The sequence below is a fragment of the Podarcis vaucheri genome, assembly GCF_965113315.1.
Source record: "Podarcis vaucheri genome assembly, chromosome: 3".
Classification (NCBI taxonomy): domain Eukaryota; kingdom Metazoa; phylum Chordata; class Lepidosauria; order Squamata; family Lacertidae; genus Podarcis; species Podarcis vaucheri.
This window is the reverse complement of record NC_138761.1, coordinates 81,980,727-82,002,610: the sequence shown is the minus strand read 5'-3', so window position 1 is coordinate 82,002,610 and position 21,884 is coordinate 81,980,727. Positions and strand designations below refer to the sequence as shown.

At 41.4% G+C, this 21,884-nt stretch overlaps 1 protein-coding gene across 12 annotated transcripts in view; it reads left to right on the top strand.

The window, feature by feature from the left end:
* The window catches only part of ANKRD6 (ankyrin repeat domain 6), a 64,468-nt gene that overhangs the window by 21,937 nt on the left and 20,647 nt on the right, over nucleotides 1-21,884 (top strand). For 5 of the 12 annotated variants that reach the window (XM_082216878.1, XM_082216870.1, XM_082216871.1 and 2 more), the window contains exons 2-3: nucleotides 11,108-11,372; nucleotides 20,367-20,489. In XM_082216878.1, the coding sequence (XP_082073004.1) occupies nucleotides 11,253-11,372; nucleotides 20,367-20,489 (243 nt within the window). In that variant the 5' untranslated portion in view covers nucleotides 11,108-11,252. Of the gene's footprint in view, nucleotides 1-10,674; nucleotides 10,978-11,107; nucleotides 11,373-20,366; nucleotides 20,490-21,884 lie in introns of those variants that run through there. The other 7 variants (XM_082216877.1, XM_082216880.1, XM_082216872.1 and 4 more) reach the window with 5 other exon arrangements.

Below are 21,884 nucleotides of genomic sequence, written 5' to 3'. Positions count from 1 at the left end.
TTTTTAATGGTTTTGCAGTGTCTTTTAGGTAGTAAGCCTATGAACAGGGACTTCCTTGTTTTTAAGCTGTGTACAGTGCTTAGTAAATGTTAGAATCATAGAGTTGTAGTCTAGTCCAACCCCTTGCAGTGCAGGAATCTGCAATGCATCTAACCTCTGCTTAAAAACCACCAATGAGGGAGACTCCACAACCTCCTGAGGAAGGCCATTCCAATGATGAACAGCCCTTAAGGTCAGAAAGATTTTCCTGATGTTTAGTGGGAAACTCTTCTCTTGTATCTTGAAGCCATCGGTTCGAGTCCTACTCTGCAGAGCAGGAGAAAACAAGCCTGCTCCATGTGACAGCCCTTCAGATATTTGAAGATGGCCATCATATCTCCTCTCAGTCTCCCCTTTTTCAGGCTAAACATACCCAGCTCCTTCAACCGTTCCTCATAAGGCTTGGTTTTTATAAATTATTATTGTGATTAAGATGATGATAATCCGTGCCCTAGTTTAATCATTCAAAGATGGTTATTTCCTTCTGTTATTAAAAAAAATCAAATACCTCCTATGGCATGGACAGCTAAAGCAGAATGCTCTGTTTATATATCAGTCAGATTTGAGGCTTAATTGTTCTTTGTGGGATTAACTTTTTTCTTTTATTGGAAACTTTATGCATTTATTTAAAGATTCTTAATGTCCTAACCTCATAAGCACCTAAGCTTTAATTTTGCACATGAGAAGAAAATTCTGACCCTAATAAAGCAGAGTACAGAAACCACTCAATATCTCCTTATCTTTGAACTACCAGAGCTTGTTTGAACATTTCCCTTAAATCTTCAAAAGGAGCTTATATCAAAAGGGACTTATTTGAATAGCTAAGGTCCTCCTAGCCAAATGCCATGGGTTTCATGCCTTTATTCTTCTCTCTTTTCCCCTTCTTTTTCATGTGTCTGTTTTTCTCATTCATACTTAAAACACTTCAGGAAGTTAATAACTGTACAATGTGTGATAGAACATGTTATGTATTGAAGTTCTCACCCTGGCCACCAGGAGTATTGTGTATATAGTTTTCACTCAGGTCCACGTCAGTTATTTTAGGCGGGAAACCCTGGGTTGTTGTTGCTACATTGTTGACAGCTGGCTGCCTATAAAAGCAGGCCGGCTGAGCTGTTTGCTGTTCAGTTCTGTCCAGTTTACAAATAAAGAGCTGCTCTGGAGAAATCGCTGTGTCGTCTGCTATGTTCGCCCACAACTTAACAGAACATTTAATTTTAAACACATGGTAGTCTTGAACTTGTTCATCCCAAATCCATATTTCATGCAAGTAAAGATCCTTATGCAATCAATTAACAAGCTTAGGTGTATCTCATACTCATAGAATTGTAAAGTTGGAAGGGACCCCGAGGTTCATGAGGCCCACCCCACTGCAGTGGAGGAATCTCAACATGCGATTGGACATCCAATTTGAAAGCATACCAGATCCTGCTTAGCTTTGCAACTGTGAAGTTATTGTTAAATAATGAAGGTTTCACAGTGCTTGCCTCTTCCAACTGCTTATTAGTTGTCCAGTAAAGGTACAAACATACCAACACCTTGTCTGTTTTTTTTTTAAACAGACAAAAAACCTTTTATTATAAGAAAGAAACAACATTCCAAAATAGCATGTACTGCACAAACACACCTAAACAGTATTGCCATACATAACAGTGCATGATGATATCAAAACCCAGGTGCAGGTATTATATTTTTGTATTTCTCTGACATTTAGATAATTTGGGGGGTTATCCTTAAAAGTAGCATCTTACCAACACAGGACTCATGTCTTTTAAACTGTATGATGCACAGTCCCAAATCAAATTTTGTTATTTCTAAATTGGGTTGAATTGAGTAAACAGAAGCTGGTTTACCTTTGTAATGTGCAAATTGAAAACGGAACACGATTTAAATACACAAACATACAATCAATTTCAATAATTTTAGACTGCAATTGTATATGTACCGTATTTTTCGCCCTATAGGACGCACTTTTCCCCCTCCAAAAATGAAGGGGAAATGTGTGTGTGTCCTATGGGGTGAATGCAGGCTTCGCGCAGCTCTCCGCAAGCCGTGGGAGCCTGGCGCTGGGCTCCCACGGCTTGCGGAGAACTGCCTGTTCTGGGGGCTGGGGTCGGGGGAAGCTCAGGCTTCCCCCGCCCCAGCCCCGCGCCTGGGGGAAAAAAATAATTTTGTTCCCCTTTATTCCCCCCCCCCCGAAACTAGGTGCACCTTATGGGCCGGTGCGTCCTATGGGGTGAAAAATACGGTATATACCTTGGAGTCAGCCTAATGTTGTACAGTCTTGAGTAAACATATAGACTTCCACTGTTAGAAGTGCGTAATATTCAAATAAACTATTTCGAAAGTGGGTAATCTTTACTGTGGACCAGGATACATGCCAGTAAGTTGCTGTTCTATATATTTTAAGAAAGCTGGGAAACAGTGCTAACTCGGTGCATTTAGTAAGCCAACGGAATTGATTCATAATTTGTTCAAACCATTGTGTGATTGCAGTTAAAATGCTATCTCTGTCTTAAAAAAAAAAAACCCTTCCATGTTGTATTTTTGGAAGAGAGACTGCAGCATCATGAATGCACATTTGCTTTCTGTAGTTACCATTTGTTAAGTGTATTTGCGCAGTTACTAATCTAGGTACTGTTTATACATTAATGCCACTTAAAACTTTGCAGTGGAGATTACGCAGTGTGGTGCAAAGGTCTTCAGAAAAAAAATATTGTGTGAGGATGGGTACATATCAGATATCATTGTATTTGAAAAGCCTAGTAGGCCTGCAGGCCATGTCAATGGTGCACATTGTTATTGGCAAAAGGCATGAATTACAGATCTCCACAGCAAAGGCAGAAATGGTGAACTTGCTTGGGTTGACAAAGACAAGTTTCTTCAGCTTGTATTGACCCTTTCTTTCCCAGGGGGGAAAAAACAATCTCTGCACCCCCTCTTATGCTAAGTACTCTGCCAGTAGGGTTGGCAGGGATCCAGTGCCAATGTCTGACTTGTGTCAAGCACCTGCTTCAGTTCGTTTCCTCATTTACGTAGAAGCGAGGAAATCACCCTAATAAGCAGAGATGCATATATTAAGAAACGAGAACACAGAAAGACTGGAAGGGTCAGAACAAAGAATAAACTGTCAGGGAACCCTGGGCCATCAGGGGGTTTGTTAGGCTCTATCTTGTCTGTGTCTGCCCCAAAATCCTATTCATGAGCAGCCATCCATTCAAAATGTGGATATGAAACTAGAAATTCAGAACTCCATCCACCAGAAACGGAGGGTGATTCAGGAATATGGCTTTGCTTCAGCTGCCATGAAAATAGATGTTATATTGTGCAGGCACTTTTCATCCTTGCCTTGATTGTTAACTGTAATATATGGAGACGAAAGGTAACGTGCTGTAAGGGTGTGGAGAAAAGGCAGAGGGATTTCTTAATCTGGTTGATGTAGGAAGTGGGTGTCTTTAAGGCTTGTTGGAAGCCAAGCTTCTAAACCAGGCTTCCTCAACCTTGGCCCTCCAGATGTTTTTGGCCTACATGAACTCCCATGATCCCTAGTTAGCAGGACCAGTGGTCAGGGATATGGGAATTGTAGTCTCAAAACATCTGGAGGGCTGAGGAAGCCTGTTCTAAACAATAAAGAGCAGGTTCCTGACTGACAAAGTTGTCATATTTAGGGAATTTATGACTTCATCTTTTATGGGTTACCTGGGCTGAAAGGGGTCAACTTCAACCTTCCCAGGAAAAAAACCAACCAACCTGGAATTTACCCCACAAGAAAGACACTGACTTTATCCATTCCACAAGGTAAACCAAACTATTATTGGTACCCAGTGGCGTAGCGTGGGGGGTGCAGGGGGGCCCGGCCGCACCGGGCGCAACATCTGGGGGTTAGTGTTAGGGGGCACAAATCCACGGGTTAGGGGGCACAAATTACTTGCCTTGCCCCGGGTGCTGACAACCCACGCTACGCCACTGTTTGCCATGCAAATGTGCAGGCTCCCAGAAAGGAGCTTGCTTTATCTCTGGTCCTTTGGACTGCTGCACCACCCTTGAACTAAGCCAAGGTTTGGCTTAGCGTGTAATCCAAACACTGGCCCATGGCTAAGCTCTCTCTTTGCTAATTTATGAGCTACAGTGAAGAACAAACCATAGCTATAGCTCATGGTTAGAGAGCAGAAAAGCACAAGCCCAGTTCGGATGGTGTCCTAATCCACACCTTAGCATGGCGTTGTAGTCTGTTAATGATTTATTTCATAAAACCTATTTACTGCTTGATTGTAGAAAAAAACCTTAAAATTATTGATTATGATTTGGTGTTTAATAAGTTTGAGGAGATGGGAGGAGGGAGAGAAAAGAGGCAGAAATAAATACATGCTGAAAATGTGACTGGAATAAGCATTATCTCCTTAAGCATTATTTGAGTCCTTTCCTTTTGGACAAAGGAGCAAATATAAAACAAGGCATGAGAGTAAAAAGACCTAGAAGCTCCTCTGTGGGTAACCCACACGTTGTATGGTCCTAGCAAGTCATGATTTGGGTTGTTGTGCGAACAAGTAGTCTGTGTTTTGTAGCAGCAACAACCCTCCCTGAACTGTAAGCCAGCTACAGGATAAAAAGGAGAATCATTCTCATGCAAAAGAAGAAGTGCCATTAGCAGAAAGATTGTTGGCTTGTGTTGGGGAAGCAAACAGATGCAAAACCATACTTTGAAATTTGCTTTTCCATAAATGAATCATGGCATTATGTTTCTAAGGGTTCTGCCCAGGAATGCAAATTGATTACTAGAGACACTCTGCTCTCCTGTTCCTTTTTCTAACCCTGCTGGAATTCATTCTCTTACGTGCTGCTGGAAGGAACAGAGCCCATGTCCTCTTTTCCTTTGGGTCACCCTAGCAAGGAAAGTCCATCAGTTACGCGGATGCTGTAGCAGATGGTGTCACATCCCGTGGTCTGAAAAAAGTACCCCCACCCTCTGTTCCTGCTTCTGTCTTTGACATGTGTGATCCTTTGGATCCTAGTCTATAAAGATGTGCTTTTTAAAAAATCTGTTTCGAAAATAATGAATTATTTAACAACTGCTGGAGATTAAATGAACTATTTGAGTGTGTTGTGTTTCTATTTTTAAAGAAGCAGAATTCAATTACTCCACTGGTCAGCTGATCTTGTATAGTGCGTCATGACGTTCTGTTAGAAACAGAGTGTCCTGTTTCAAATGAAACCCTTTCCAGGCTGGCTGGGAAATTGAAAAATTAGGCCACAAATAGAAAGTTATAAAATGTATTTATGATTTTCTTGGCAGCACTGCTTGCCTTAGATCATAATGATTGATTTTCGCATAACGTTAAGAGCAAAATTCATTAAAAGCACAACTAAGACCGTGTCCTTAATGTTCTCAGTTTTTGTATATATTGACCTTGCATAATTTTCGTGAGCGAAATGGCATTTATCAGATGTGACCAAGTACTGTTTACTGTAAAATAGGTGTGGGGGACATTTGTTCAGCTGGAGGATTACATTTCCTCATGGGCAACCTTCAGGGGTAGGTGGGGCGCACACCAGTGGTGGGTAGGGTCTAAGGCAAAAACCGAGTGGAACCAGAGGCAAAAGTTTGCAGAGCAATGGATTTCATTCTTTTGTACATTCTAGCCATGTAAAAGTTGGGAGTTTCTGCACGCACTCACAACTGCTCATCCTTTGTTTAGACAAAGAAAAAGTCCGAGGACAGATTCTAGCCAGATAAAAGCACCCAGGAAGGGTATGAGACATGGGCATTGTGGGGTGTGGCTTGGGGCCCAGGAACTGGCTAGAGGGCTGTATTTGACCCTCAAGCCTGAGGATGACCTTGATATAAGAGGTACACATCACCTTGGTCCTGAAAGACCTCCAACCTAGCCCTTCTTTATTAGGTTCATCCTGCCCAGTTCTCCCTGCAGCAGTCCAGGAATTGTGAAGGAACAGAATCCCATGATTAATCTACTCCATCTTTAACATGGTAGAGCGGACTCAACATACTTAAACATAACATAAAGTGAAGCTTCAACATTTCTTCCATTTCTGCAACTGATATTGCACATCATAGTTAACCAAAACTGCTTTTCTGTTTCCCACGCTGGCACATTTTCATGGTTAACATTCATGAAGTGTGAATATTGCCAACCAATATTTGGCATTCCTAGTTCGTTCCTCCAATCCTATAAAGGCTCTTGTAACTCGGCCAAGCTTATGTACCCCCACATGTTTTCCCGCCTTGTTCAGATATTCACCCAACGTCAGCCTTCGATATGTCCACCAATCCTATGCATTTTCCCATTAGGATTTCATTCACTTCACCCATCTTCTTTTGCTGCTGTCCTTTACCTGACGCTCCATTACTTTCGTTTGTGTTCTTGCTACTACCTGAACTTATGTCGAGTCTTAAGTAAACAACATGGTTGGCTCCAGATATGATGGCAAGATTGGACATTGGTTGGGAACATGAGCCTGGCATTCATGCTTTTTACAGAACGTACAAACAGGTCAGAAGCAGCAAGAGAGGCCAATGTCAATTTCACAAGTATCCTTTCTGTCTACTTTTAAATAGAAAATCAGAATCGGGGAAACCAGGGGGAATCTTACTGAAAAGCAAAAGCAACATGCAAAATGAAAATTGCCTAGTATGGGGGTCACTTTTTTGTATGGACAATGGCAGCAGGGAGAAAGGCACAGTACAAGGGCAAACGAGAGCTGAAAAGAAGTGTCACGGCCGGGAGATCTGTGGCGTGATCTCCCAGAGTCTTTTTTAAATACAGTGGTACCTCAGGTTAAGTACTTAATTTGTTCCGGAGGTCCGTTCTTAACCAGAAACTGTTCTTAACCTGAAGCACCACTTTAGCTAATGGGGCCTCCCACTTCTGCCATGCCGCCGGAGCACGATTTCTGTTCTCATCCTGAAGTAAACTTCTTAACCTGAAGCACTATTTCTGGGTTAGCGGAGTGTGTAACCTGAAGCGTATGTAACCTGAAGTACCACTGTGATCAAAAGCAGCTACATGGTCCTCCAAATTGGATTGGGCCAGTCTTTTTCTGGGATGGGAGGTCTTAGTTGACTTTCCCCATCACACCAATTTCATGACTTTAAACTTAATGAATTGCTATTATTCGGGGGGGGGGGGAGACAGCTGCAATGTGGGTATTGGGTACCATTGCTCTGCTCACTCTGCAGCTAATATAAACTGTGGGAAAGAGTTTAACCTTTCCTTCCCCGGAGTGCATTCTGGAAGACAAAGAAAAGTACATTGTGAGATCTTGTTGCAGATTTCTTTGCATTGTTGTAGCTTGGTCCAGTTTGGCCAGCATGCAGAGTAACAACATGACACATGTGTGGGTGCACAAGGTTTAACTATCCATCTCCATACATTTTTGTAGCTTGTTTCGTTTTAGAAGGGGCGTTCATGATTCCTCAATGCAGCAGAGCTTCACCCATGATTTCCCCAATTCCCAGTCTAGTCGGCACATACAATCTCTCCTTAAATAAAGTTCAACTTGGAACTGACTCGTGGTATACATTTAGTGTTGAAAAGCGCTAAAACCTGGACATTGCTAACCTTATCTCAAAGCCACCCATCCTTGTTGCTTTGAGATGCCTTTTCTCCTCCTGTTAACTGTCGATGCAGCAGTGAATGAGTCATTGAGGGATATTCTTGGATTCCATTATCTGGAAGCTGATTACATCATTGCCTCATTGCTGTGGGTCTGAAATACTAATTCTTTTTGTCAGTCAAACTATCCTTTTTGCTTTCTCTCATATCTTCTCATAAGCAGCATTAGGAAGAGTGATTTTCACTGCTAAATCTCTGTCCTCCTAGCTGGCAGATTCTCTTTTCTGCAGGGTGGGGTGAGGATGGGCTTTCTTCCTTTTTTTGCCACAGGTTTTAGCTTATTTCAAGAGCACTTGTGCCATTAAGGAATTTGGAATTTGAACACACACACAGTGTTAAGATCTTCTCATGTCATTTCATATTGATAAAGGTGGGAGTGTTGAAAATAATAATAATAATAATAATAATAATAATAATAATAATAATAATAATAATAATAAACAGGACGTTGTTGGGTTTTTGTTGTTGCTGTTACTGATATTAATTTTGTGTTACATTATTTTTGGATCTTATGATTAACGCTGAAACTTCAATTTGATCGTGATCTTTTTTGATGTGTTCTATTTATTGTTTAAGGCTACTTTTGTAATTATGTAAATATTTTCATGTTGTAAGCCCTTGAGCCTGGTTTTACTATGGAAAGGCAGCAGACAATGATAATGGTGATGATGAAAGGCGGTAGATGGAATTAACAGCTGAAAGCTGAAGGCCTGGTTGAAGAGGAATGTTTTTGCCTGGTGCCTGAAGATAAGGAAGGAAGGTGTCAGGCAAGCCTCCCTGGGAAGAGCATTCCACAAATAGGGAGCCACCACAGAAAATACCTGTTCTCGTGTTGCCACCTTCCAGACCTCTCATGATTGCATGATTGCAAATAAGATGATTGCAGGGTCCTGGCTGGTTCATACTGCAAGAGGCGGTCCCAGAGGTATTGTAGTCCTGAGTCACATAAGGCTTTATAGGTCAAACTATAAATGAATTGGGGCTGAAAACCAATTGGCAGCAAAGCTTTTATTATTGCAGCACTTAAGCACCTGTTCCCATTTGAGACTAAATTAGCATCAACGGATGTTAACCAGAGGTTTCAGCATGACTCTTGAGAGGCATTATGATGGCCTCCCTGCTAAAGCAATGACTACTAGCTAGATGATTTGGAAACTCAGACATAGGACAAGGGTAAAGACTTCCTGGTCAAGAGTGAGTGGTTTATCCTTTTTGATCCACACACTTATTTGTATTTATTTGAAAGATTAAAGTTTGTTTCTTACCAATCTATAGGTTAGACAAGAAGCTGAGGACACCTCCCACGCCGCCCCAAATCCTGGGAACTAGTTTAGCCCCTACAGAGCTGCAATTCCTAGCACCCTTCATGATCAACAGTTCTTGGGATGGATGTACTTTAAATGTGGTGTAGTGTGGATGGCGCCTGAGACCATACAGGATTAACTTTTTCCTTGCTGTTGTAGCATAGTCTCTCTCTTCCCCTTTTCCTTTTGGTTTTCTTTTTTGGGGGGTAACAGGTATCAGAATTCTTCTTACTTGAGAGAGATAGAGGCAAGGCTGTTGTTTTGTCATAGCAGAAAGCTTAGATGAAAGTAAGGCAAGGTCCCCCTCCCCACATTACATCACTTGCTGTTGCAATGGCTGTGGAGGACAGCCATCCAAATACTGAGAGACCTCAAACAGTTTTTAAAGAGATGCTGTTCTGCCGAGTTAGTATAATCCACAATAAGCAAGATTGAAAGGATGGTAAAGGATCCAGTCAGCAAAAGAGAAGACAGGACCTCTAAATCACTGTATGGAATGAAAAAGATTCTAGTAATGCCTCAACGAAAATTATTGGTGCAATAATCCGGGCTGAGTTGCCGAAAAATATAAAATCAGGCTTTGAGATATTAGCCATTAGTAAAGTTGGAATACTGAGATATTCTGTTAAATAAGCTTCCACCTCTCTACAAGTCTTGGGGAGTGTTGCTAGAGAGTTTTTCATGTGTTAAATGTGCGATGAAAGTTTAATTATATATGTTTACAAGACATATTATAGTATATAAATGTCCTGCCTCACTTGTTCCAAGGGAAATTTATGATATTTAAGTACCAATGGTCTCCTCTCCTGGTCAGCTGCCTCTGCCACACACTCTTCAGAGCCCTTTTGGTCCCTGACACTGCCTTAAACTGAATCAGACTGTTGTTTCTTCTAGCTGAGTTTTGTCTGCATTTACTGGCAGCAGTTCTCCAGGGTTTCAGGCAGGAGACAGATGCCAGGGATTTGAACCCAGGACCTTCTGCACGGAAAGCACATGCTCTATCCCTGAGCTGTGGCATTTCTTTCATAAAGCTTCTTTGTGTAATCCATTTTGTCAAGTGTTGTGTGGACAGAAAAGAAAAGTGTACTAATCTCTTCATTATTTTATCTGCCCTGATAATTAAAACGTAGTTATATCTGTAAATAAATTTAGGACAAATAACAACAACAACAACAACCCACCACCACCTCCCTCACACATGTTTTTAGATACGTTGTTATGTTTTTAGAGTGGCTGGGGAAACCCAACCAGATGAGCGGGGTGTAAGTGATAAAATTGTTATTATTCAGCTATCTGACTTTTAGAAGACATCTGAAGGCAGCCCTATTTAGGGAAGTTTTTAAGGAATGATGTTTTTATTATCTTTTTGGAGATGTTGTTAAGCCGCCCAGAGTGGCTGGGGAAACCCAGCCAGATGGGTGGGGTGTAAATAATTAAAGTATTGTTATTATCACAGCAAAATAGCCATAAAGCCTGCCTATTATTGGGGATACTTTTGCTCTTTGGGTGCCATTCCCAAAGAATAATCTCTGGCAACAGATCCTGAGAGTGCAGTGCTGATTGAGATCACGAGCGAGTCTGTTTTACGATATTCTTAACAATCACGAGACTCCTGCTGGAAGACATTTAGACATAGATAATGGATTGATACCTACACACGCCGGAGGTTGTACTCTGTGAAAGTGAGTACATCAAGTAAGGGAGGAGGTGCCGTGATTCTGTCCATTAATGGAAAGGCTGTGGAGGGAAAGCAGGCTTACAAATGAACATCCTGGAGCGACAAGAGAAGGCAGGATGGTTTCCGAGCAGCGCATCCTCTCCCCTCAGGTTTCATGCATTCGCTGCGGTGTGGAGTTAGAAATATAGTGCCATTTACGCACTGTAACTACTGATATTCCTGTTAAACAAATGGACGGCAGAAGGATGTTCCGAAAGTATATCTTTCTCAGATCCTCTGTGTTGCATGTAGGAATCCAACCATTCTAGCTTTTTCAGTCTTCCAGGTATTGTTTGCCACTCCTCCTGCTGCTTTTCAAATAATTTTTAAAGGAGTAATTGCTGCTGTTTTGTTTTCCATGATGTGACTGAGAGTGTGTTTTGTGCCTCTTCCCCTCTCCCTCCCCCTTTACACAGATGCAGAAGATGGCATAGCAACGGATCCAATCTTCCACCAAACTGGGGTCCCTCTGTGCATTGCAGTTGGACTGATGTGAAGCTTTTGTTTTGGACTGGAGGAGCTTGCCCACAGCTTGTCCTGAAATCCATTCTCTCCTAATTCATGAGCCAGCAGGATGTGGTCGCTGTGCTTTCAGAACGCCTTCTCATAGCTGCATACAAAGGGCAACTGGATAATGTTGTGCAGCTTATCAACAAGGGTGCCAAGGTAGCCGTTACCAAGGTAACAAGAGAAAAACTCCTTACAAATTCATGGAGAACTAACCTCACTCCCCAAGCCATTCATTCTTTCTGATAAATGTTCTTTTGGCTTTGAAAATCTAATTGTTCGAGGAAGTGGTGCGGACGAAAGTATTTGATTCCCCCCCCCCCCAACTTGGGCCAGTTGCATTTAAATGAGACACCATTTAGATGTGAAATAATTTTCCTTCTTTTTCTGTTGTTCTTCCTTCTCCAAGGGAAAGAAGCCTAGAGCATCATAAATGTGCAGAGTTGAACAGTGAATCCACTTCTATATTTTTCTCAAAAGTGCACACTGCATTTTGCAGTGGCAAAATTAATGGTTGTAGAGGGAGAAATCAAAATGAAGTTATCTGGGGCTGCCTGGAAAAAACAACACCTCCTCTGCTTTAAAAGGGCAGAGAGCATCCTGTTTGTCTTGGGGAATGTTACTCCAGCTGTAAATAATATATTTTAGGGAAGAGGACTATGAGTAAAATTTTCATCCCCTAATGGCTGGGAACATAGTAAATGCTTCTAGTATACTGTGTAATCCTACTGATTTTTCAGAATTAAGGTTTGGAAGGGGTGGGTGAGATACAGGGTTTGAAAACTTTGATCTAGCATTTTTGAATCCAGCTTCCAAATTTCACCAAAATCTTGTTTGAAACAAAACTGTTTTCCAACCATATATGTTTACAAATGGGAAAATGACAAAAATATACACTTCTCCACATGGAAGGAGGGTGGGAGTCTTTGCATTTTGTGTTGTCCTAGCCTGGATCCAAGAAGTTGGGAATAGGGTGCTTCTCCTTTATTGCTTTTATTCCATTCTTCCAGAGGCCAGCGGTTTAAACACATGCTGCTGTTCAACATGAGTGGAATGAAAGTTGCAGGTCTTTAATGGTAGGTGTGGCCACAAGGACCCTTCCCCCAGAGAGTGGTCATTCGGGTCAAGGATGGCACCAGAGATACTTGAAGGGGGTGGTGGTGACCAGGAGGTGGAGGTGGCCTTCCTCAGGTGCCTCCCATATACTGAAAATGTATATGGGGCAGCCAATTTGCACAACATTCCAGGCTTCTTGGCAACTGACCTCACCTCTCTTACCGCTCCCCTCACTTTCCTAACACATAGGTAGGAGGGAGATTTGTTTCACCTGGGAAGCACCAAGAACTTCAATATGTCTGCTAGTCCTAACATGGGGCTAAGATTCCAGTTGCTCTCCTAGGGAGGAATGTACTTCTCCAGGAAGTACTGGATTTCAGTCTGTGCTACCAGCCTATAGACAGTGTGTATTCCTGAACCCTGTAAAAGGTTGTGGGGATGGACCCCTCAGGATGCTGACAGTCTGTTCACCAGTCTGTGACTCGAAGGTGCCCCAAACAGCTGAGCATCATTCTGGTGGAAGAGAGGGCTATTCATCTGGAACTACTAGCCTATCAAATATAAGTAGCTGGTCAGTGAGTCCTTAGAAGAATGGACCGTGCACCTGCCAGTTCCACATAAATAGCAAGGAAGACAAGTGCACTTGTCAAATCTACGCTCCTAGAATGGTTGGAGTTTTGTGCAATTCCCGGTGAGAGTTGATTGTGATAGTTCTTGCGGGCACAAGCCAAATTGAACAGAAAAATGTCATGAGCATACAGAAAGAGCCTAATGGGTGAGACTGAAGCATGCATTTAGTTTTCCCGTTGAAATAGATGGGATATTGTAATGCTTAACTTTGAGTGATTTATGCCTTAAATTTTAGACTTGCTTCAGAGGTGGCATAATTTTAGAAAGCTTTGAGCTATAAATTTGGTAGCTACATAGGTGTAGTGCAGTCATTCTCCCAATTCCCATTTGGGACAGGGTTTCACCTATCTTTATAGGAATGCCCAAAGGAAAATTACAGACACATATTCTACTGTAGATGCAGCTGCAGTTGCTTATAGCAGGAATATACATTACCTTAGCATTGGAATGTGAGGTCCCACTCCTGCAATAGTTCTGCACTTCTAAACAGGGAGAATATCAATGCGGTATGGAAGAATCTCTTTCAGTGGAATGGGGTTAGGATGAATATATAGCATTGTGTGCAAGCCCTAAAAATCTGTGCTAGGCACAACTGTAGCTCAGTTCAGTTCTAATGTCTTTCCCTAACTGAACCACTCTTTTATATTCATCCATCCCTTTGCAGTAAGCCTAAGCTACATTTCTTCATCCCCAGTAGTATTTCCTTCTTTAGTTCTTCAGTTCCAAGGCGGCCCCTTTCACTCTATCCTTCCAGAACATTGGAAGCATCATCTGACATGTTATCTTGGAAGCTTGCAGGTGGAAAAAAATGTTCTGAGATTATTTCACTGACAGGCTGCTAATGTTCATTTTCAACCCACATTAATTTTAAGGGCTGGAGACAGCTCAGAGTTCAGAAATGACAGGGTCCAATCTTAACGGGTAAGATAAATCCTGTAACAGAAATGTCTCCCATCTGAAGCAATGAATAGGATTACAATGTACTGCAGTGCCTGAAAGTGCCCATTTTTTGTGCCACTGGTGGCTCAGTGCAGGAAGGTAGAGGGAGGAGTGGGCACATGGGAGGGACTCTGAGGGTGGAGTCATCAAATGCACCTCTGTCCCCCTCTTCACTTTGAGCCCTCACACATTATTTCTGACCATCTGTAGAGGGTGAATGTTCATGAGGGCATATGACTTCCAATATTTGAAGAGATTTTAGAATAAACTCTTATCTTCTTCTTTTTTTTAAAAAAAAAAAGCACACTGGCTAAAGATAATGAAAATAGACCCCTGAGGAAACACTGAAACAGTTATGGAGGTATTCAAATCATTCTGAATTCAGGCTAGTACACACAGAACTCTTTAAACAAAAAGGAAGAAAACAGCATTTTTGAATTCTTGTTTACTTGAAGCAGCAACACATGAATTAATGTGGTCTTTCACGGTCTAATAATATACTAGGTAGTTGTTTCAGCTTGCTGGAATTGAAAGAGGTTCCTGTTTTCCTTTTTCTTGACTGAAGGCCAAGGTATCTGGACAAGTTATGTTTAATAAAAAGACAATTCAAGTATACAAAGTCCAGTAACTATTTTTTTAAAAAATGCCTGCAAGTTCAGACATATACCTAAACTTGCTCTTAACACTGTCGTTGTTGGAACTATTCCTGAATTAGGGCCAGTCTACACATTGCAGTGGTCATATAGTGTCTGCTTACTAGCCTTCTCGTGGTGGCTATTCCATGTATTACTGTAACACAGAGAAAGGCTCAGCGTGTACTGCAGAGGTTTCCAAACTGTGTGTTGGGCGAAGGCTCCCTGCACTCCTCCCGGGGCTGGAAAGGGGTTAGTTTAACGTCCAGTTTGCTAGCAAAACTGAATTCCTGTGTCACGAAATGATGCATGTCGAAAAAGTGGGTCACCAACTTGAAAAGTTTGGAAAGCTCTGATTTACTGTATTAGAAAACATTCCTTATTTCTTCAGCACTGGTTGATACACGCTGCTACTTCATCGCATAGGTTGTTTCCATGCCAATGTTTAGGGGCAATTGTTTGGGTGGAGATGCTCCATGTCTTGAAGGAATAGGGCAGGTTTATAGAGGCAGAGGTAGAAATAAACTAACTGAACTGAAAGAGAAACACCAAACTGACCTCTGTATCTCAGAAGCACTCTGTAATGCATCCTTAATGGACCACCAAGCACCCCCACCATGTTCTTTAAGACACAAGGAGGAAATGTTTTCCACAAATGTGTTAAGTGATATGCATGTTTCAGCAAAGTGTTGGCTGGAGATTGGAAGTGTGTGCTTTGGCAGGGAAGTGGAGGAGAAGTAAATGCCATGGAAAAGAAGTTAGAAAAGGACATGCAGAAGGGGCGGATACGGTGATGTTATGCAGCAGCAGGATAAAGGGTGTTGCATATATCAAATAAACTGTGTGTGCTTGGTCATATAATTTGTGTGTGCTCAATGGCTCTTAGGGTGAATTAACAGAGATAATGGTAAGAAGTAATTCTTCACATTTTTGTATAGATGGGCACACACCTTGCACACCCAGTGTGTTGTGTCTGTGCAATAGCATTTGTAAAAATGTATGTATGTGTGTGTGGGGGGGTTCCATCTTATTGAAAAATTAATTGCCATCCCAATATGTGGAAATTTACCCCAAGGCAAAGGATCTTCAGTCTCTTTGCTATGTTATACATAAGACACAACAGCAAGTAAGCAATCCAAAACCATACAGCATTCCTAGAATATGTATGAACTTGCTTGGCTTTAGACCTTTCAAGGAAGTAAATCAAATTATTCCAGTTATGTAGATTATTCTTTTCTCTTTCTTTTGTTTCTACCTGTTAAGTCCACCACTTTCGTTCCATCTGCCTGCCATAAACAATTTTCTTTTTCTTAAAGTGTTTTTGTCACCTAGATAAGACCTCTCTATCTTGCCCCTTGGCTAGTGGCAGAGTATAAATCTCTTTCTAGGCCCTACAGGCAGACAACACCATGTTGTTTACTTCCTTTTCTCCAACAGCCTCACCTTCTTATTACAGATTGCTGGCTGTGTGCCACCTCACACCCAGCCACCCTGCAAACTTCAGAATTCACATTTCCACTATCCATTTGGAAGGGTTTTTTAAAAACATTTTTTTGAAAAGTACATTCTGTCACAGGTCTTTCTTCCCTAAAAATCCTAAGGGCTCATCCCCACTTCCTGCTTGTCCTGTGCTTAGAACCCATGGGTCTGAGCGATTTTCTGCTTGTCCAGCTGCTTTCCCCTGGGGAAACTCTCTCTTTGCCACTGAATTGGAGCAAAGTGGAAAACGCAATTGACATTTGCTCTGATTCGGTGGTAAAGAGTGGGATTTCCCAGGGGAAAGCTGTGGGACAAGTGGAAAGCAGGATCGAGCCCTAACATTTTCAATTTTCAGAATGTGCTTGTGAAAATTCCATGACAGACAGGCATATCTGTGATGCCACATCAGAATCCAGCAAAACAGAGTTCTGTTAGTTGGGTTGGAAGTAAGCTTCGAAGTATAAACCATGTTCACTTGCCATGTGCTGACTTGTTGCCAAATGTTAGTGCTGTGCCAGCTCTGGTAACATACGTCTCCCACAATCAAGTGTGGAAGCACTATTGGGGAATTACTATTGCTGACTATGATGTACTCTGGCATGGCAAGTTCATATGGTCATAGAAGACCCTGCTGCATCCACTGTTTGTGGACCCACAGCATATGAAGGAAGGGTTGCCACATGTCCTCTTTTTCCAGGACATGTCCTCTTTTTCATGGGTATGTAAAATGAGAGTCGTCATAACAATCCATAGTTAAAAGTAGAAGTCAGCAAACGTGTCCCCTTTTTTTGCCCTAATAGGGTGAAACATTGCCAACACTGACTACAGGGCTAAACTTGTTTGAATTCATATTTACATATTCATATGTTTTGCATCTCTGAATCATTTATCATCAGTTCAGGTTGTGTGTGTGTGTGTGTGTGTGTGTGTGTGTGAAATTGCCAAGGGATTCTTTGAACCGTCTTACTACCTAGTCAGCTGAAAGTAGTGTCAAGTGTTCTGGATATTATTCTCCAGGGAAGAATAAAAGGAAATGTACTCCTAAGGTTTCAACCAGCTGTTGACTTTAATGATAGCCTTTGAAAAGGTCCTGTTTGAATCAGATCAGACTTGTATATGTGGCCATCAAAGCTACAGCTTTCTGTTTGTGGAATTTAAGAACTTTATAGATTCACACATTGCCTGAGACTTTTTGAAATGAGGGGTGGGGTGAGTTGTGCTGCAGACACCAAGTAAATCAGTTTGAGTTATAATATAAAGAAACCAAAATGCACAGGAATAAAGCTGTTTGAAAGCGTATTGGAAGAACGTTCTGTTTTATAAGGCAGGAGTCATGTAGGCCATGTAATTAAATGAAATAGTCCAAATATATAAGATCACAGTGGGATTAAAATGGCATTCTGTTACAAACTTGATCAAATGCCTTCCAAAAGAAATGTTTAGCTAGGTAAGAGAGGTTGCCATTAAAAAGACCCACCTTGGTATCCTTACTAGACCAAGTCATCTGAAACAGAGTCCTGGAGGACGAAGACTCCCATTGGACAAGGCATTCTTTTGACTAAATGACACACTTGCATTTTCCAAGAGCATCTTGTTACTCTTTAATTCCAGGACTCTTACCATTAATATCTGATAGGGGAAGAGTGGATGGATAGATTGTGATGATTTGTTAATTTCAAGTATTGGTTCCATTCACCGTCTTCTGACATAGCTGAGGATTCTGGACATCTGTTTTGCTCATAGTTGTGTCTTCATATGATGATCTCTAGAATGGCAACCAAACCTTAGGACTGATTTGTTTTGCTTTTTTTTTCTTTAAATATATCTCAAAGTTGCAGTTAGATCAGCCAGGGACAGTAAAAAACAGACAAGCAGAAAACAAGAACAAAACCCTGCTGTGGGCTGACCACAATTATGATCTCACTATGCTGGCAGGCTTTATACCAGTATGGTATTATGTAATGTAACAATCCTATGCACTCCCAGCAGCAAAGTAAAAAGCAAAACAGTGTTTGTAGAGGCAAGAGATAACATAGTACACAGCCACTCCCACAAGTATTCTTGGCAACTCTGCCAACACCTGCCAGCCATGATGTTATGCCCCCATAATACTCATGCAAGGTACCAATCATCAGTGGTGATGGTGGCAGCATCACGATGCTGTCACAAGTCCCAGCCCATGATGTAGCTCCAGACATGTATCTTTCTATGGGATCTGTGTAACTTTGCTGCGGGGCTGATGTATATGCTGTCGCCGTAAGTGGCTGTTGAGCTGGTTGGAATTCTGTTGTCCAAGGTGGTGGTATTAGGGTGGCCATGTGTCCTACAGAGGACCACTCTCTCTTAAAGAGTAATCCACCCAAGTGTGGTTTCAAGTTAAAGAACTATAAGAAGGGAGAGCAGGCTTAAAGTTGCAACTAGGCAGCAGATTAAGCAGATACGCACATTCCCCCTGGGTAGCTTCTTCCCACTAAGGTGACATTTATCATCTTTCTAGTGATTCTTTCGAAATGTGCATCTAGGTGCATATATATGCAAGCATATGCACGATTTATGCAAATATATGTCCTCTCTTTTTTGGTGCGGTGTTTTCTTTTTTGGCAATGCAGAACTGGCAACCCAAAGCGGTGGAGGCAGAAAAGGAGACACTGATGCACAGACCAGTGGCTTTACTTAGCTTTTTCTCTTTTTCTGGTGTAATGCTATCTCCTTGTTGATAGAGGGACATATCCCCTATCCCCCCAGAAAGTATAATTTTGGGGACTTTGAGCAATAATTCAGTGAAACTTAATTGGAGTTCAGGTGGATATTATTTGATTGTCACTTCCATGGATGTTTAGTTCCGTTTGGTTAGTTCCACTAGCTAGTCTGCTGATTAGTATATCCCTAATTACAAGAAACAACTAACTTTGCAATTAGTTCATGATCCCAAATTGTTCGTCATGTGGTGCCCCAATTATGGAATTGTTTCCACAGAGAGGTCCATCTGATGCCTGTTTTGTTGCATTTTTGGTGCAATGCAGACATTTTTTTTCCAGCCTTTCCTGGCTTAATTTAATTCTGTTGATAGTTTTTTTTTAAAAAAGGTCTTCCTGCCTTTTGTTTATGTTTTTATGATTGCTTGGTCGGCTTTTTGTTTTATTTAAATAAAAAGTGTGTATCTTGATAGCTGCACTTCCTGTTTCTACACTCATTCTTTTCTGAAAACAACAGATAACACAGGGGTGGGGGTGGGCTTCTGGTTTCTATATATATTTGGCTGGCCACTGTGAGACTAGAATGCTGGACTGGATGGGTCTTTGGCCTGATCCAGCAGGACTCATCCTATATTCTTACAGTCAAACCTCATTTTTCAAACGTCTTGGCTGCCGAATATTTCGGAAGCCGAACACCAAAAACCCGGAAGTGAATGCTTCCATTTTTGAACGCGCCTCGGAAGTCAAATAGCTTCCGATGTGCATTTTTCATTTCTTTCCATTGAACTTGCTGACAACCCTTTGATCCTCGGTTTTCGAGCGTTTTGGAAGTCAAATGGTCCTCTAGAACAGATTACGTTCAAAACCTGAGGTTCCATTGTATGAAATTGATGATTTTATGTCATTTCAATGTTCACAGAGCTTTCTGTTCACTATGAATGATTTCTGTGCTCCAAAGGATAATGATAAAGAAAGTCAATAAAATAATATGGGCAAAATTAATCAATTTTAAAAGTTGCAGTTTATCTGGGTGTAAGTGCCATTGAACTCTGTGGAATTTACTTCAGAGTAGACATGCTTCAGATTGCACTTCAAGTTCTTTTGCTTTCGGTTGTACAGTTAAGCACCTGCTTAAATCCCTTCCATTGAAATAAATGGACTTCACATTGCTTAATGTGCCAGTGTGGTGTAGTGGTTAAGAGTGGTAGTCTCGTAATCTGGTGAACTGCGTTCGCATCTCCGCTCCTCCACATGCAGCTGCTGGGTGACCTTGGGCTAGTCACACTTCTTTGAAGTCTCTCAGCCTCACTCACCTCACCTTTGTTCTGGGGGAGGAAGGGAAAGGAAAGGAGAATGTTAGCCACTTTGAGACTCCTTCTGGTAGTGATAAAGCGGGATATCAAACCCATACTCCTCCTCCTCCTCTTCCTCTTCTTCTTCTTCTTAATAATATTGGTTGGTTTCTTCCATATATGCCAGCATTTATAGTTGTTTGCTTCTAGAGTGAGTTGGTTTGCTGGCCTAAAATGGAATTCTAGTGGGAAATGAAAGTGGGTGTGAAACAATGGAAATTAGGAGCATCTGATACTCCTAGAGAGAAGTGCAGGTTCATGAATACAAAGAGAGGCCATACATTTGTAAGTTGGTAGTGTTGCAATATTCATTTAATAGGAATGTCTCTGGTATAAGGTTGCTAACATGCTGCGTACCAGCAACTGGCTTTGCATTTTTTTCAGCAATTGCTACCTTCTGCTTTACAGCATGGGAGGACACCTCTCCATCTTGCGGCTTATAAGGGTCATCTCCGCGTTGCCCAGATTTTGCTCAAAGCAGGCTGTGATGTGGATCTTCAGGATGATGTGAGTAGTTCTAACCATTCTTACGCCAGGGAAAGCCCTTGTGTCTCTGCGTTAGCAGTCCAAATAACACTGAAACAAGTTGTCTCCTTTTAGAGACTGATTCTGTTTCAAAACAGATGTTTGCTTTGTTTACTAAGGGTACTTCCAAATGGCAGCTTAATATTGCAAACGGTTCATTGGAAACAGGCGTGTAAAGTGTAAATCTGAACTATTATTATTATTATTATTATTTTGTGGGGAGGTTGGCATTTTGATGCTGACAAAGTTGTATGGTTACTTCAAACAACAACAGAACCCTGCATGCAGGAGAAGCATTAATTCCACAATAAACCCCTATCTGGAAGCTCCCTAAAGCTTTATAGGACAGCATGTAACTGGGATGGTCAAAGACAGTAGTCCTGTAGATGAGTGCATTGGGGCATATTTTCAAAATCTGCACGGATCGTTTTGCCAGATACTTTTCAAATTTTAAGCATAAATGAAGGGTGGATGTTGCCTTTCAGAGAAGTAAAAGGTTTTTCAATATGGTGTTGGACAGACACCAAATGTTTTTAGATTTCACAGGCCTTTCCTTTCTCCAGGAAGCTCAGAGCTAAGCTGTGCTGAATGTTCACATCTGCAAACTTTCCATGTGAAATTAGTGCTTTGAGGGAGCTGAATTCCCACCCCTGAACCTTACTCATCTTTTTCACTGCTGTTCTTTTCGGTTCCACTTTTCTTAGAGCTGGAAACTCTTCCCACCACCCACCATCACATCATTCATGGTGTGAAAACCATGGCAAGAATGCTTGCATTTATAACGCTCAGGACATTTCTGAGCGGAACCAAAATGCTTTATGGCATGGAAATCACTCTATTTTTGTACTCCTAGTGGATGGTTCTTTGCCATTCATTGAACTAATATATTGTGATCAGCCATAAGATTAAAAAAGAAACATTGAAAGAAGCCTTTATTTTCATATTTTTTGGCAGAATTTGACTCTCATAAACTCTGTGCAGCGTGAATACTGTTGTTGCGCTCAAACAAACTTTTACTAGCTGGGGCGAAATTGGTTTTATTATTGAAAGTCACATTATGTACAAGTTATACAGAGCGGGTATATTCATTTGATGAAGTAATCATATTCTCTCTTCCTGTAGCTTTCATCCAGCTAGTGGATAGCAAAGATGAAATTGTCGTATCCAACTAGGTTGTATTCAGAGCTTGACTTAAGTTCATTGAGTTTTTCAGTGGATCTGCTCTGGGTATGGCTAACGTTGAATTTCACTCAAGGTTACTGTGGATTTTTTTTTATCCTTTTACATCCCACCTGAGATATTTGTATCTCTTTTATTGATTGAATGTGTTTATATTCCACCTTTCCTTCAAGGAGTTCAAGGTGATGTACAAGATTT